Source organism: Rhinatrema bivittatum, chromosome 4 (genome assembly GCF_901001135.1).
Source record: "Rhinatrema bivittatum chromosome 4, aRhiBiv1.1, whole genome shotgun sequence".
Lineage (NCBI taxonomy): Eukaryota > Metazoa > Chordata > Amphibia > Gymnophiona > Rhinatrematidae > Rhinatrema > Rhinatrema bivittatum.
In genome coordinates, this window is record NC_042618.1 from 426,640,139 (window position 1) to 426,654,760 (window position 14,622).

Below are 14,622 nucleotides of genomic sequence, written 5' to 3' on the forward strand. Positions count from 1 at the left end.
ACAATCAGACCCTTATGAAGCAAGCCAGGGAAGATGCCCGGGTCTCGTTGGCCCATCCAGTGCTAGGTTTACCAGGTTTGTATAGCACAGACACTGGGGCCATTCTGGAGCCACTAGAATCACCTTTCCACGATGCATCTCTATATGGTGCAGGACCTTGCCTATCAGTGCCAAGGAGGAAACATATATAGCAGTATCCTGCATGGCTAGGAGTGAGAGAGAGCATAGATACCTTCTGTTTCCAACGCTCTTCAGCAAATGAAGAATCACTGAGCTTTGGCATTACCCCTTGTTACCATGAGATCCAACTGAGGAACTCCCCACTTTGAGTGAATGACAGACATCACCTCACTCAAAAATTTCCACTATCCAGGTTCCAGCATGTGCCAGCATGTCCACCCCGGCCATGAGCAATGCTGACAAGATGTCGCAGCAAGGATACTAACAAATAGAAGAAAAAGAGATCACATTACGCCAGTCTTGAAATCTTTACACTGGTTACCAATTGAGTATAGAATCAAACATAAAACATTATGTATGATTCACAAGATTATATATGGAGACAAAATAGACTGGCTGAACTCAATCATCAAACTTCATGTATCTCAACGAGAACTAAGGTCAGCAAATAAAGGATTACTTTCAGTGCCTACTGTTAGATCTGCTCACCTTAGCGAAGTGAGGGACAGGGCTATCTCGATTGCAGGGCCAAAACTCAGGAATAGTCTGCCACTGGAACTTAGAGTGCAGGATAACTTGAAGAAATTCAAGAAAGACCTAAAAACATGGTGCTTTCAGCAAGCATATGAAATTAATGCCAAAGAGGATAATGAGACAGAAGTTGACAGAGGGACTCATTTCTACTTTCTTAACTATATTTATTTTATTTTAATCAGTAGTTTTTAGTTATCTTGTTTTTATTTTTTATTGAATTTTATTGTATTTATTCTGTTTCTAACTGTTATATAATGATTTTTACTATTGTAAACCGTAAAGATAGAATCTTGTGTTCTGTGTAACGGTATATAAGAACTGCATAAATAAAAATAAAATAATAAACAAGAGATGCCGCTCTGCCCAGTGAAATAATTCCTGGGTTTCTAAGGACACTCCTGGTGCCTTCCTTGAGAGCTGATGTAAGCCACTGCTGTCGCATTGTCTAAAAGGACTCTTATTGCCTGATTGCAGACTAATGTCAAAAAAGCAAGCAACACCAGCCGGATAGCTCTGGCCTTGAGATAGTTAATGGATCAGGATGTCTTCACTGGCGATAAACGTCCCTGTGCTGATTGATTCTGGCAAATGACCCCCATCCTGTCAGACTGGCATCTGTGGTTACCACCCCTCAATTTAGAATCTCCAGTACTCCCCTCTCCAAGTTGGTCCATGAAAGCCACCATGGCAAACTCAATTTAGTATCCCCAAGAAGGGGAAGACGGCACTCCAAATCCTCTGACTGAGGTCTCCAGCATGATAACAGGGTCATTTGAAGTGGACGCATATGAGCAAATGCCCAGGGAGCCAGATCTAGGACTGATGCCATGGACCCAAGAACCTGCAAGTAATCCCAGAACCTGGGAGAACAAAGATGTAGCAACCGTCAAACTTGTCCTTGTAACTTTAAGATCCTATCCGAGATAAGAAACACCTTGCCTACCAACGTCTTGAATCAGGCCCCCAGGTATTCCAGCGTTTGAGATGGAACCAAGTGGCTCTTTGTATAATTCACTACCCATCCCAGTAACTGCAACCTCTGCAACACCCTCTGGATGGACTGTTGCCAAACCTCCCATGATTTTGCCCGAATAAGCCATTCATCCAGATAAGGATGGACTGCTCTCCCTGCGGAAAGTCGTTGCCATGACTACAATCACCTTAATGAACATACAAGGCGCCATTAGAAGGCCAAAGGGAAAAGCTTGAAACTGAGAATGCTCCCACAGGACTACAAATCTGAAGAAGTTTGGTGCTCCTACTAGTTAGGAATATGCAGATAAGCCTCGATGAGCTTGAGCGATGCCAAGAACTCTCCTTTTCTGACCATCGCAATGACTGCTGCAAAGCCTCTATCTGAAAGCGGGGCACTCCTAGAGAAGCATTCACTTTCTTGAGGTCCAGGATGAGACAATAGGTGCCCTCCTTTTTTGGGACCACAAAGTATAAGGAATATCTTCCTTGATCCCATTCCTCTTGGGGAACAGGAACTACCGCCTCCAGCTTCAGCAGCCAGTCTAGCATGGATCAAACCATGGCCACCTTGCCTCTGGCTGTGCAAGGGAAAACCATGAAGGACTCGTGTCCTGGCATGAAAATTCTAAGGCATAACCATCTCTTACGACAGAGAGGACCCATTGGTCTGTCGTTATCTTGGTCCACACCTCATAATAAAGAGGCAGATGCTCCCGATGCTCTTGATCGAAGAATGAACCAAGTGCGTTAGGTCTCCCGGAGGCAGCTCAGGAGTTTTTCCGGGCTGATTTATGGGTTCCCCAAAAGGACTGCTGCCTATTGGAGCTTTGTCATTGGGAAAAGAACCCCTTACCCAGCCAATATCTCCTAGCCTTCCAGTACTTTTGTCTACTCAGAAAATTCTTCCTGCTTTCCCTGTGCTTATTCTCAGGCAACTTATGCCCTTGGATTCCCCCAGGTGTTTCACAGGTTGCTCCAATCCTTTCCCAAGCAATACAGGACCAAACAATAACTTGCCTTTAAAGGGAAGAATGCTGAGCTGTTACTTAGAACAAACATCAGCTGCTCAATTGCACAACCAAAGATGTCTCCTGGCTGACACAGCTGACATCATGTTCCTGGTAGACATGCAATGTAAATCATAAAGAACATCCACTGCTAACAGCCTCTAAATGCGCCACCTCCTTCAATGAAAAATAAACCCCATGGCCCTCCACTGGAATCTGTTGAATCAAGAGCAAACAAGCACTCATCACTGAAGCTACTACACAATGCCATGCGTATGCCTAAGGCCAAAACTTCAAACAGTCTTTTTAGATGGCGCTCCATCTTACAATCCTGAGTATTCTTCAGAGCCGCACAACCTGCATCCAGGATGATGGTTTTCTTCATTTCTACCAAAACTAAGGGATCCATCTTAGGCAACTTTAAGAGTTACAAAGTCTTCTCTGGCAATGGATAAAGCTTCGTCATGGCTCCTCAAAGCTTTGTCATGGCTTTTCCAACCTTCAAGCCAGCATCAGGAGTGTCCCACTCCCTAAACACTAGGGAGTCAATATTCAAAACTGGCCAGTTAAATAACTTAGCCAGTTAGAACGTATTCGACTAAATTACAATGTATATTCAGCAGAACGGGTATGCTACTGAATGTACACGGATAACTGACCACTTAGCTAAATAAGTCTAACCGGCTAAGGTTAGACCTGCTCTATGGCATGTCTAGTTTAGCCTTACAACATATGCAGCTAAGTCCAAATATCTGCAATTAGCCGCATATGTCGTACGGCTAACTCACTCCACCCCAATCTGCCCACTACCCACCCACAACTTACACAGCTAACATTTTAGCTAAATGAAGGACTTCAAACACCGGGACTTATATGGCTAAGTGGTGACCACTGAATGTGGGCCAATATTTAGCACCTGCTACTTAGCTGCATAAGTGCCGCTTATCCAGCTAAATAGCACTGAACACATTTTTAATATTGACCTCTAGCTTCTTCACAATACAGTGAAAGAGAAAAGCCATAGTGGGGCCTCTAAGTCCTTCTATGATGGGGTCTTCCCTTCATTTTCTGATTCTACTTCCACTTCTTTCATTCCAAGCTCCTTCAGGACCTGAGAGATCATGGATTACAATGTCTTCTTATGGAAAAGCCTGACTTCTTTAGGATCATCCCCCTCTGCCACAAGGATCTCCCCCTCATCTAATGGATCTCCATCCAAATCCTCGTGCTCGGGAGGTCTGGAACAGGGTCTTCCTCCCTGTCCTCTCCTGAGCCTGGTGACTCCTCGAAAACTGAGCTGAGAAGCCATTTTCTCTTAGAGAAATGGGATGCTCCACCAGCAGCTACTTTCCGCAGTTTGGGGGCACGTGGAATCCCTTTGGATCATGGATTCCTTCCTTTTGCTCCTTTTCTGGTCAGAAATGCTTTGTGCATTAACAGCACAAATTCAATGGAAAAGGCCTCTCTTGCTTCAGACTCCCCTTCTGAGGAATCCTCAACTTCCTCAGAACTCTCTTGGGCACTTTCTAATGCTTCCCCTGCTGGGGACAATACTGGAGGAGAAGCTGTATAATACACTAACATCCCCTGCACCCCAGGAACAGAAGACAAAATGGCCGTGGTTCCTTCACCGTAAGGCAGAGCAGCACTGCCTGTCTCAGCTGATTGTGTCACCTGTTTACCATGGTGCCAACACCTCCTGAGCTGCCTTTCTTGCCGCCACTGCACAACCCAGATGGCCACAGCTTAGAGCAGCAAGCTCCACATGCCCTGCAGATTTTCCCATGCTCAGCGGGAGCCACCATCCTGGAGATGCACTCAAACACACTCACTGCCAGCAGCCACAATCCACAAGAAAAAATCACTGCTGCACACATGAGCCGACCCTCGGCCCGGCCTCCCTCCAGCGAGTTCTCTCCCTCCTCCACACAGTTAATGGAGCTGCATCAATGCTAATCTTCAGATGACTTCTTTTGGGGTTTTTTTTTGCATTTAATAGTTACAGGACCCTTTGATCCACCAAAACTAAAGGCCAAGATACTTCCGAAACCGGAAAGAGAGAGAGAAGGTCAGGAAATGAGGGAGCCAGACCACTGGCTATCAAATCTCCCCAATGTTGCCAAGGCACTGTCAATCCAAGGTCACTGGCACCCCCCCCCCCCCCCCTGCTTGTTCCTACTCCACCAGGGGGATGGCCCTTATAAAGAACCTAACACCCCTAGGAGCAATAGGAAAATTAGGTCTTACCTTTGATAATTTTCATTCCTGTAGTACCAAGGATCAGTCCAGACTGCTGGGTTATGCCTCCCTTCCAGCAGATGGAGTCAGAGAGAAACTGAAAAGCACCTCCCGCATAACCCGGGGTGCCACCTGAGATCCCTCAGTATCATCGATATCAAAGCAGAATGAATGGCCATCGTTACCAAAAAAATATATTGTACTCTAGACCATTATGCGTAAACACGCTTTACAACCCAATGATTAGATCAAGTTAAAAACTAAACCTGTTCAAAATGAAAAAACAAACAAGAACTGGCATGAAGAACAACGTAACTTATAAAGGTTCTGCTAACAACGAACTTGCGTTACCACCTGTTGAGAAAAGAACATGAATAGCTGAGTGGGCTCTCCTGTGTACAGGCGGGCATCTGGACTGATCCTTGGTACTACAGGAACAAAAATTATCGAAGGAAAGACCTAATTTTCCTTTCCCTGTACGTACCAGGATCAGTCCAGACTGCTGGTATGTACCCGAGCCGTCCTAAATGGGGTGGGACCTGGAGAGTCCCGCGCGAAGCACACTGACGCCAAAGGAATCCACAGTCGCATCTCTTACATCCAACCGGTAATGCTTAGCAAACGTGTGCAAGGATTTCCACGTGGCCGCCTGACAAGTCTCTTGTGGGGGGAGACACTGGCTTTCTGCCCAAGAAGCCGCCTGAGAACAAAGAGAATGCGCCTTAATACCTTCCAGCACCGGGTGCCCGCAACATATATAGGCAGAAGCAATAGCATCCTTCAACCAGCGGGCGATAGTAGTTTTGGAAGCCTGGGCCCACTTCTTGGGGCCGCTCCACAACACGAAGAGGTGACCCGACAAACGAAACGGATTAGTAATCTCTAAATATCGCAATAGGACCCGACGGACATCTAACTTTCTCAGATCCTTATCCGCAGAAGACAATGCCGGTAACTCGACTGTCTGGTTGACATGAAAAGCTGAGACCACCTTGGGCAGAAAGGAAGGCACCGTACGAAGAGAGATATCCGAATCCGAAATACGCAGGAAAGGCTCTCTACAGGACAAGGCTTGGAGTTCTGAAACCCGCCGAGCCGAAGTAATAGCAACGAGAAACACCATTTTAAGCGTCAAGTCTTTAAGCATTGCTCACTTCAAGGGTTCAAACGGGGGCCCCCCCAGGGAACGGAGAACCAAATTTAAACTCCAAGATGGACAAAACGCTCACACTAGTAGTTTCAAATGCTTGGCCCCTTCAAAAACAGTCTTACGTCCGGGTGAGCCGCAATGGAAATACAGTCAATTTTACCACGGAGGCTGCCCAAGGCCGAGACCTGAACCCAGAGCGAGCTGTTTGACAGACCCTTTCGTAAACCGTCCTGTAAAAAAGACAGAATATGAACGATCGTGGCTCACCGCGGAGACAGATCGAGCCTGCGGCACCAGGAATCAAAGACCTTCCAAACCCGAACGTAGGTAAGTGACGTAGACGTTTTTCTGGCTCGCACAAGAGTAGAGATAACAGCTTCCAAATAACCTTTCTTTCTTAACCACCTCCTTTCATAAGCCAGGCCGCTAGATAGAATCGATCTGCCTGTTCTAAAAATACTGGACCCTGCCGTAGCAGATTGGGCAGGTGACTGAGATGCAGCAGACCGTCCACCGCCAGGTTGATCAGATCGGCGAACCATGGCCTTCGAGCCCACTCGGGAGCCACTAGAATCACTGGGCCCTGGTGAGACTCTATGCGACGCAATACTTTTCCGATCAGCGGCCATGGTGGAAACACATAGAGGAGAACGTGCGGTGGCCAAGAAAGAACCAAGGCATCCACTCCTTCGGACCCGTGGTCCCACCTGCGACTGAAGAAACGAGCCGCCTTTGTGTTCTGACAAGTCACCATCAGGTCGAGATGGGGGGTCCCCCATCATCTCGATATCATGCTCATTGCTTCCTCCGATAGTTCCCATTCCCCGGGATCTAATTGTTGCCGGCTGAGGACGTCCGCCTGAACGTTGTCGACTCCGGCGATGTGAGATGCCGCGATACGGTCGAGGTGGCGCTCCGCCCACCTCATCAGCCTGTCGGCCTCGTTGGATACGGGACGACTTCTGGTGCCTCCTTGTCTGTTTATGTATGCTACCGTGGTCGCATTGTTGGAGAGAATCCGTACAGCCTCGTTGCGTAACATGGGTAAGAAGTGCTGTAGAGCTAGACGGACCGCTCTGGTCTCCAGCCTGTTGATGGACCACTGCGCTTGAGACGGAGTCCAAAGACCCTGAGCCGACCTCGACTGGCACACCGCTCCCCAACTGGAGAGGCTGGCATCGGTCGTTACCACTATCCATTTGGGGCTCTCGAGGTTCACCCCTCTCAGTAGGTGCTCCGGGTTGAGCCACCATGCCAGGCTGGACCTGGCCGGTTCAAGCAGAGGCAAAGGGATCTGGTACTCTTCCGACTTGGGATCCCAAAGCGAGAGTAGCGCCCTCTGCAACGGTCTCAGTTGCGCGAAGGCCCAAGGTACTAGCTCCAGAGTAGATGCCATATATCCAAGCACCTGCAAATAATCCCACACCACTGGGGAGGGGAGTGACAACAGCCGCCGAACTTGAATCATCAACCTGTCCATGCGTTCAAGGGATAAGAAAACTTTGCCCGCCAGTGTATCGAAGCGAGCCCCCAGGAACTCTATCACCTGGGTTGGGGTCAGCTGGCTCTTGGCATAGTTGACCACCCAGCCCAGCGACTGTAGCTGACACACCACCGACCGGACTGCCGCCCAGCAGTGTTCCTCCGATTTCGCTCGAATAAGCCAAAATTCCTTCTCGACGTAAGCTCGCCGCTACCACCACAAGCACCTTGGTGAATACGCGAGGAGCAGTTGCCAATCCAAAAGGGAGGGCACAAAACTGATAGTGTTGATCCAGGATCATAAACCTGAGAAAACGCTGATGGCATTCTTGGATCCCTATGTGACGATATGCCTCCGTCAGATCCAAAGAAGTCAAAAATTCTCCCTTGTGGACCGCCGCAATGACCGACTGTAAAGTTTCCATACGGAAGCGAGGCACCCGCAAGGCCTTGTTGACCTGCTTGAGATCCAAAATCGGACGAAAGGACCCATCCTTCTTTGGCACCACGAAATAGATGGAATAGCGACCGGTCCGGCATTCTGACGGAGGAACTGGCGTAATGGCTCCTAGCGCCTCCAACTGACACAGAGTCTGAAGGACCACCTGCTGCTTTTGCGGTGGCCCGCAAGGTGACAACAGGAAAAGATCCCGGAGGGGACGAGCAAAATCCAAAGCATAACCGTGACTTATAATATCTAGGACCCACCGATCCGATGTAATCTTGACTCATTCCTCTAGAAACAGGGATAGCCGACCCCCTATCTTCAGGATGGAGGAATGGGTCGGCGTCTTTTCATTGGGCAGCTTATAAACTTTGTTGTCACCCAAGGCCTTTATGAGTTGTTCCAGCTCATCCCCAAACAGCAACTTACCCTGAAAAGGGAAGGACCCCAGCTGAGATTTTGACGAAGCGTCCGCGGACCAGTTCCGTAACCATAACAGACGTCGTGCGGACACCGCTGAAGACATAGTACGTGCTGAGGTACGCAAGAGGTCATAAAGAGCATCTGCTGTATAGGCCACTGTGGACTCCATACGGGCCGCCTGTTCTGCTTCCCCTGGGGGGAGGACCTGGGCTGTCAACATCTGTTGCACCCAATGCAACAAAGCACTCTGCATCAAGCTGCTGCACGCCGCAGCACGTATCCCTAAGGCGGATACCTCAAAAATGTGCTTGAGCAGTACCTCCAATTTCCTATCCTGAAGGTCCTTGAGCGCTGTGCCGCCAGTCACCGGGATAGTAGTATGTTTGGCTATGGCCGTGACCGCAGAGTCCACCTTCGGAACTTTAAGGAGGTCAAGCGAGTCGATGGGAAGAGGATATAACTTTTCCATGGCCCTAGTAACCCTCAAGGAGGCCTCCGGGCTCTCCCACTCACGGGACACAATTTGTAAAAGCTTTGGGTGGAAAGGAAAGTCTGCGGCGGGTAGCAAAGCCCCACTAGGGCCGAATCCCCCGTAGACACCTCCGACGAATCTTGGGACAGAGGAATCTCCAGCTCCTGGAGCACATGTAAAATCAAGGGGTCTAGTTCCTCTCGCCTGAACAGACGGAGGGCTAGGGGATCATCCCCTTCAACCTGTGAGGCACTGTACCCCTTGTCACCCGGATTGGGACCTGTAGAGTCCTGTAAACCTGGATCCCCCAGGTCGACTGGGTCAGGTGACCTATCCCCCGGGGAAATTGGAGGAAGACAGGAATCCACCCTATCCTGGCCCCTATAGACCTTTGGTATCTTAATAGGGCTAGGAGACTGAGTATCCCACTCAGTCTCCGCTTCCATATAAGCCCTATGCATGAGAAGTACAAATTTTGACGAAAAAGGCTGTCTTCTCTTTAAGGGCCCTCCCGGAGGAGGAAACAGGGGAGGAGCTATGCTGGGCTGCGAGTTGCGCGATCTATGCGGCGGGGAGGAGGGAGATCCTCTCCCTCCTCCGAATCGTCAGCATCTCCCTCCGAGGCCAACAAAATGGTCGCCACTCCCGCGCGAATCGGGAGCGGGCCAGGCCTCTGCCCCTCGACCTTGTGCGCGCCGTGCGAATTTCTGCGCCGAGTCTTGGCCACCCCACCGGCCGAAACTGATGTTTGCGAAGGCCCCTCGCCCCCGGGGAGACCACGGGAGTAGGGGCCTTCGCGGGAGAGCAGGAGCCCCGGCTCTCCGCAGGAATGACACGCCGTCCCCCTAGGCATAATAAGTGCAGCTGGGTGAAAAATCCACCCCCTCCGGAGGCCCGGGAGAGCGTCGGCAGGCACGGCTGAGATAGGGAACCAGATCAAACAAATGCCAAAAAATAAATTGCGTCTGTCTTTCCCTTTTTGGTTTTATTTTTGTTTTTTTGTTTTTTTTACTCAGCCCAGAGGAGGACGGCGCTGGGGGAAAACTCAGAGGAAAAACACAACCTCTCTGAGGGAGGGGGAGAGTGACCGGCCCACCGGTAAATCCTCCCCCTCTTCTCACCGGGCTAGGTGTGCCAAAGTCTCCGGGAACTGGCTATAGGGCAATGCCCTGCCTTGCCTGCCCCAATACGGCTGCTGTGCAAACAGACAAAGGTCTTTTATTTTATTTTATTTTATTTCTTTTTTAATGATCCAGTCAAAAAAGTTGAACCAAAGTAAATGGTCTCTGGTTTTTTTTTTGTTTTGTTTTTTTTTAACCAAACCGGGAGGGCCACGGCCCCAGAATTTAGAGATCAGGACCGCAGGTTATGCCTCTCAATCTGCTGGAGTCAGAGAAGATACCGAGGGATTGCAGGTGGCACCCCGGGTTATGTGGGAGGTGCTTTTCAGTTTCTCTCTGACTTCATCTGCTGGAAGGGAGGCATAACCCAGCAGTCTGGACTGATCCTGGTACGTACAGGGAATTGTTTTTTTCTTCTCCTAAATTGTTTCTAACTCAACTGCAGGGTTTGCACCTCAAACATCTGCTGGAGACAGAATATACCAAGCAACTGCAGGTGGCACACTTTCTTATGTACCATGGGTACAGTGAAGCTTTTATTCTCTGTCTCCATCAGCTGGTTAGGGAGAAAGCCCATTTGTCTGGACTGATCTTGGGGATGAAGAGGAACTCAGCATTTCCTAAGTACCTTTGCCCAGCCCCTGACTCTGCTCTCCCCCTTTTTCTGCTTTTGTGCCTTGCATACCAAACTTCACATCCTCTACAGAAAAACTGTCTTTCAGAGGAGAATTTTCAGTCATTTAAGCAAATAAATAGCGAGTGACCTTGGTAAAGTGCCTGTCTGAAAGCTGCCCTCATTCAATCTGATTAAAAATCTGCCTGAAGTTCCACAGTGCAAGCACTCATAGCTAGACTGAGGAGAGGCGTTTGTGGGGTGTGCTTTGGGGAGTAAATCAGTCACTGTTCAAAACAGCATCCCTCTCTTCCGTTTCCGGTTCTCACGCTCACAGACTGACTCTAAAAGAGTGGCGTGGCCCCTCTCCCAGGTCCTGCTGCTCAGGGTGCTCACTCTTCTCCCCCACCCCTTGCGACAGCCTTGTTGGGAAAAATTGGAAAATAAAGCATGTAGGTTGAATTTTCAAATCTACATGTATTATCTGCCATTAAAATTTTACCCACACAGAAAGCAGGTACAAAGTCTGTGGGTCCTCTGTACCCGGAGACAATTTTTCAAGGTAAACTTTCCTTTTGAAAATTAGATCCAAGGTCCGAACGTGGGCTTACAGTTTGAAAATTCCCCCTCACTGTGAAGCCCAGGTAGCAAGAGATAAAGGGCCTGATCTATTAAGCTTTTTTTCCCCCTAGGACAAAATGGGAGAAAAGCCCAAAATGCATTTAAAATCAGCTACCCAAACTACAAATATCTCTACCCTCACTGTGACAGGCACAACAGAGAGAACTAAAGGTGAAACTTTTCTATGTATGAAAAACATTCTCTAATTTTCAAACTAAACAAATATTTAACATATGTAATTATTTTACCTCTATGCTGTTGATCAGTTCTAGGTAACGGAGATCTCGTACTCGCGTAAATGCCTACAAAACAGAGAAATGAGATACGAATGGCAATCTTTTAATTATACACACAGCCAGCTCCAGTAATACGGATTTGATATGGAGAAGCCAAATACACTTCTCCTTAATCAGTCAATTTTCAGAAGGGTTTCAGAAGATAAATACCCCTCTCTCCATATGCAGGGAAAGCAGAGTTGCTTATTTGTAACAGGTGTTCTCTGAGGAAAGCAGGATGTCAGTCCTCATATCTGAGTGACATCATCCGATGGAGCCTGGCATGGAAAACATATGTGGAAGTTTCTAGAACTCTGACTGCATCTTTTTGAGCATGCTCCAGCATGCAATATGCCATGTGGTCACACGGGGTCCCCCAAAGTCTTATAATTTAGAATTGAAAAATAAAGAATAAAAGAATAAAACCCACAAAGTGGACACCCAACTCCACGAGGAAGCGGATGGGTCTCATGAGGACTGACATCCTGCTGTCCTCTGAGAACACCTGTTACAGGTAAGCAACTCTACTTTCTCTGAAGACAAGCAGGGTGGAAGCCCTCACACATGGGTGAATCCCTAGCTATAGGCAGTCCTCAAATAAAAAAGGAGATAAAAAAACAGGTACCAATGGGCACAACAACAACATTTTGTCTGTAACTGGAGGGGGACAGCTTGAACAGAAATAACAGGCCCTAGGTGGGAACAGGGTTGGGTTCTAAACCTAAAACAAGCTCTGAAGGACAGATTGGCCAAATCTGCTGTCATGTCAGACATCCCTATTCAAATAGTATTGCAATGTGAATGAGTGGATGGAACTCCACATCGCAGCTCTGCAGATCTCCTCCATGGGAACTGCTTGCCAGTGGGCCAATGACGCCGCCATGGCGTGAACAGAGTGAGCCTTGTTTATAAACCCCAAGATGCAATCCAACCTGGGCATAGCAGAGGAAGATGCAATCTGCTCGCCAATTGAAAAGCGTCTGCTTGGGAACAGCAATCCCCAGATTGTTCTGACCGAAAGAAAAAAAAAGCTGGGTGGACTTTCTATGGGCTTCTTTCCACTCTAGAGAGAAGGCTAAGGCTCTCTAGCAGTCCAAACTGTGCAGGGCTTGTTCTTCTTGGTGCAAATGGGGCCTGGGAAAGAATATTGGCAGAACGATGGACTGGTTAAGATGGAAGTCCTACACCACCTTAGGCAGGAACTTAGGGTGCATATGCAGGACCCTCGTCATGTAAAAAACAGTATAAAGTGGATAAGTCACTAAGGCCTGGAGCTAGCTGACCCTGCATGCTGAAGTGACCTCCACCACCAAAAGTATGACCTGCCAGGTCAGGTACCTCAGGTCATAGAAGCAAAGCGGCTGAAAAGGAGCTTTCATCAGCTGAATTAAAACCATGTTGTCTCAGGACACAGCAGGAAATCTTAGGGGATGTTGCATCGGAGGTGGACCCTTGGGCTGAGGTGGGGTTGACGCTACCCGTATGAGGGATCCTATGGGTCCCCACAGTCGGCAGGCAGAGAGGGCTGATGAACGGAGGCTGGCTGGTGCTTCACCAATACCAACTCTCATTCCCCGCGGGTTGAGTCTTTGGGTGCCGAGGCCAGCTGGACTTAGCTGGCCTCCGTCAGTGGTCATCGATGGGTGGATCGAGGTCAGCCCAGAGGCAGCAACTAATGTAGATATCAGTCTGTACTGGACGGGGTGGAGTCCCGGAGACCCGGACGCCAATAGGAACACAGTCTGACAGAGGGCGCCCGAGTAAGAGCAGGCCAAAGCCTGAATGAACCACATCCAGGACAAAAGCTGAAGAGGCATCTTTAAGCAAGCTGAGATCAGGGCTGGCGGCAGTCTGGAAGCAGAGGCAAGCAAGGCTAAGGACTTAGAAGAGGAGAGAGTCAAAGGATGATCAGACGAAGCAGACCAGGGCTGGAGAGAGGCAACGGAGTAGTCAGGCAATGCAGAGGTCCGGGGCTGGAGAGAGGCAACGGAGTAGTCAGACAATGCAGAGGTCAAACCAGGTTTGCAATCCGAAGGAGAGACAAAGGAACAGGAACAAGGAAACAGGAACAAAGGCAATCAGGATCGGGAACCAGGAACTGAAGAGGCAACGAGGACTCGACTAGTGAGGGGACCTGTTGCAAAGGCAATTTGAGAGAGCGGAGTCCGGGCTTATATACCGGAGCTCAGTCAACGTCATCATCCGGGGCCGCGGCCAGGTTCCCGCCGTGGGCCCTATTTAAGGACTAGCTGTGTGCGCGCGCCTAGGGAGGGGCGTGGCGCTGGTCGGGACGGCATCTCTCCGCGGGCCACACAGAGAGTCCTGACGCAGAGCATCAGGAGCTGCAGCACAGCTAGAGGCCCCAGGGGCGGCCCGAAGACAGGGCCTGTGGCCCATAACCGCCAGAGACGAGGGACCAGGCGCTGGATCCCTTCGAAAGAGGTGAGGTGTTATGTAAGTGGACCCTTGACCCAGAGTAAAAGTCACCCACCTGAGGAATCTAGGTGCCTTTCGACTCTGGAAGTGGAAGTCCCGGTACTAGAACCCCTCAGTACCCTACGCTGGGCTTCAGCATGAACGGGGTACAGGCCAACGACAACCAGAACAGCGTCCTGGTTCCAGGCAGGGGTCAGTGTCCAATCCGAAGGTCCGGGTCGACCGCAGGGAAGGCAAGGTCAAGTCCAATCCGAGGTTCAGGCAGGCAGCAGGCAAGCAAGGTCAAAGTCCAATCCGGGGTCCAGGCAGGCAGCAGGCAAGCAAGGTCAGAGTCCAATCCGGGGTCCAGGCAGGCAGCAGGCAGGCAAGGTCAAGGTCCAATCCGGGGTCCAGGCAGGCAGCAGGCAAGCAAGGTCAAAATCCAATCCGGGGTCCAGGCAGGCAGCAGGCAAGCAAGGTCAAAATCCAATCCGGGGTCCAGGCAGGCAGCAGGCAAAGCAAAGTCAGAGTCCAATCCGAGGTCCAGTCAGGCAGCAGGCTTAAACAAGGTCAGGTCCGATCCGGGTCAAGACAGGCAGCAAGCAAGGCAAAAACAGGCAGGCAGGAGTCAGACAACCAGGGAACCGCAACAGGGACCAAAACACCAGACC

At 49.6% G+C, this 14,622-nt stretch overlaps 1 protein-coding gene across 3 annotated transcripts in view; it reads right to left on the bottom strand.

The window, feature by feature from the left end:
- Positions 1 to 14,622, bottom strand: part of IFT122 (intraflagellar transport 122) — a 335,375-nt gene that overhangs the window by 178,461 nt on the left and 142,292 nt on the right. For all 3 annotated transcript variants that reach the window (XM_029601417.1, XM_029601416.1, XM_029601414.1), the window contains one exon: positions 11,510 to 11,563. In XM_029601417.1, coding sequence (XP_029457277.1) covers positions 11,510 to 11,563 — 54 coding nt within the window. The remainder of the gene's footprint in view (positions 1 to 11,509; positions 11,564 to 14,622) is intronic.